Here is a 2275-nt window from a genome sequence, read left to right as displayed (position 1 = left end):
TTTTCTTCATAACGTTAATATATAAAGAAGGAAAAACACAATGGTTAACCATGTCTCAAATATCTTCACAATGAAGACGAGCTCGAGAAATTATGACGATAATATTACCAAATCAATTATAAGTTAAAAGATGTCTAGGAAGATAGTTTAGTCTGGCTCAAATACAATAGAAATTATGATGATAATATTGTCAAACCAATTATAGGTTAAAAGATGCGTAGGAAGATACGTTAGTTCCTTTTATGTAATATCTTTGAACCACAAATAGAGATCAGACGCCCACGTTACCTGACCATTAACAAAATTTGTTGTATATAATGGCAACAAATCTGCTCAACATAAATCTCAATTGCGAGTATTGAGAAAGAGAGATCAACGGGTAGCCACTTTGCCGTTTGAGAGATCAGCCAGACGAGGAGGAGACTCTTGAGGTTATTGCAGCTACTCTCTCTTCCATGGCATCCACCTCATATGGATCCTCCAGCACCAACAACAGCTTTGTCTTTGATATCTTTATCAACCACAGGGGTCCCGACTCCAAGAAAACCCTCGCCAAACATCTCTACGACCGCCTTAACAAAGAAGGATTGCGAGTATTTCTCGACGAAGATGAATTGCAAGGAGGAGAGAATATAACTCCTCAAATCCAGAGTGCCATTCGAACAGCTTCGGTGCATATCGCTATTTTCTCTCCCCGATATGCAGACTCAAATTGGTGTCTTGAGGAGCTCTTGCTCATGTTCGAATCGGGCTCAACAATTATTCCAGTATTCTATGGTGTCGAGCCTGCAGATCTTCGATGGGGAACGCGGGACGAAAAAAGAGTCTATGGTCGATCCCTGCAAATGCTCGAAAAGAAGAGAACATTCGATTCTCATCCTCGATATGACTATAGCACCATTCAAAAATGGAGGAAGGCTCTCTTTGATGCTGCAGAGATAAAATCGTGTGTACGAACGTTTTAGATTTCCAAGTTTGCAGTCTTGGTACGGCCTCCTCCAATTTTATTTGTAGCACGTTATGGAATATTTTGTAAATCATCGCTGTGCCTTCATTATATTAAAGATATAAATATCTATAATCACAAGATTATGGATTTTTTTCGTGCACGTAATAAAAGGTTGGCTTAGGGAAATCTCGCCCTTGATGGACGAATATGGTAAACTTATAATACTGAACTGTCCGATTGAGTTTGCCTACTACAATTTTAATAATATTTCACTCATAATATGTGTTTTTGGCAATGGCCATCTCATTCCATTTGGCCGAGAGGGGTCAATAAAGAAAATTATGGTTTTCCATATTAGGGTAGATCACCTCTTTACTATTTTAGCTTTATTTTTATTTTTATTTCCCATAAATTAACCTAAATTTAAGTAATAATATTTTTAATATTATCTTATTATTCAATATGATCTCCTCCTTTATCATCATGTGATCTAGTTCAAATTGTGCTTCCTTATGCCAAAACCACTTGAGTCAAAGATTGGGTTTTTTATTAAAGTTAAGTAATTTTAGTAAGCCTTCTACCTATTCATTGGGAATAATGCTAGCTTCAATCAAATGAGATTGGGCATCCTTATGCCAACCCAATTTGAGTCAAAGGTTGGCGTTTTGATTAAAGCTAAAGGTAATTTTAGGAAGCCTTCTACCTACTGATTGGGAAGGTAATTTTAGGAAGCCTTCTACCTACTGATTGGGAAGAATGCTAGCTTCAATCAAGTGAAGGAGATAGGAGTGTAATGTTAATAAATTTAATATAATTTTACATTAGAATTCTAAAATTATATTATAAAAATAAGTTATATAATTTTAATGTTATAATATTATAAATCACTTATTGGGCATCCTTATGCCAACCCCACCTGAGTCAAAGGTTGGGTTTTTGATTAAAGTTAAAAGTAATTTTTAGAAGCCTTTTACCTAGTGATTGGGAAGAATGCTAGCTCCAATCAAGCTTCAATCAAGTGGATGAGAAAGGTGTATAATGTTATAAATTTATTAGAATTTTACATTAGAATTATAAAATTATATTATTAAAATAAGTTATATAATTTTAATGTTATAATATTATAAATCATTTTTTGGGATTCAACTCATGATGGTGATGCTCACAAGGTTGAAGAAGTGGGATTGAAACCAATGAAATAAATCACATAGCATCAATCATCACTTCTGTGCTCACAAGGGTGAAGAATTGGCATTGGAACTAGTGAAATGAATCACATACCATCAATAATCACCTCTGGGGCTTTCACTCTATAAAGAGGACTTC

The 2275-nt window shown here is 34.9% G+C and overlaps 1 protein-coding gene across 1 annotated transcript; it reads left to right on the top strand.

Annotated features, from left to right (window-relative positions):
• Positions 1-455: 455 nt before the first annotated feature.
• LOC149266835 (putative 2' cyclic ADP-D-ribose synthase BdTIR) lies at positions 456-965 on the top strand. The gene has a single exon (XM_089409289.1). The coding sequence runs from the start codon at positions 456-458 to the stop codon at positions 963-965; it is 510 nt and encodes a 169-aa protein (XP_089265415.1).
• Positions 966-2275: the final 1310 nt, after the last annotated feature.

This window comes from Pinus tabuliformis, chromosome 6 (assembly GCF_031772625.1).
Source record: "Pinus tabuliformis cultivar Carrire ecotype Pingquan chromosome 6, CPIR1, whole genome shotgun sequence".
Classification (NCBI taxonomy): domain Eukaryota; kingdom Viridiplantae; phylum Streptophyta; class Pinopsida; order Pinales; family Pinaceae; genus Pinus; species Pinus tabuliformis.
This window is presented reverse-complemented; position numbering and strand designations above follow the sequence as displayed.

Bases quoted from the DNA above. Each gene is read 5' to 3' on its own strand.
- LOC149266835 (XM_089409289.1), top strand. From the start codon at position 456: ATGGCATCCACCTCATATGGATCCTCCAGCACCAACAACAGCTTTGTC.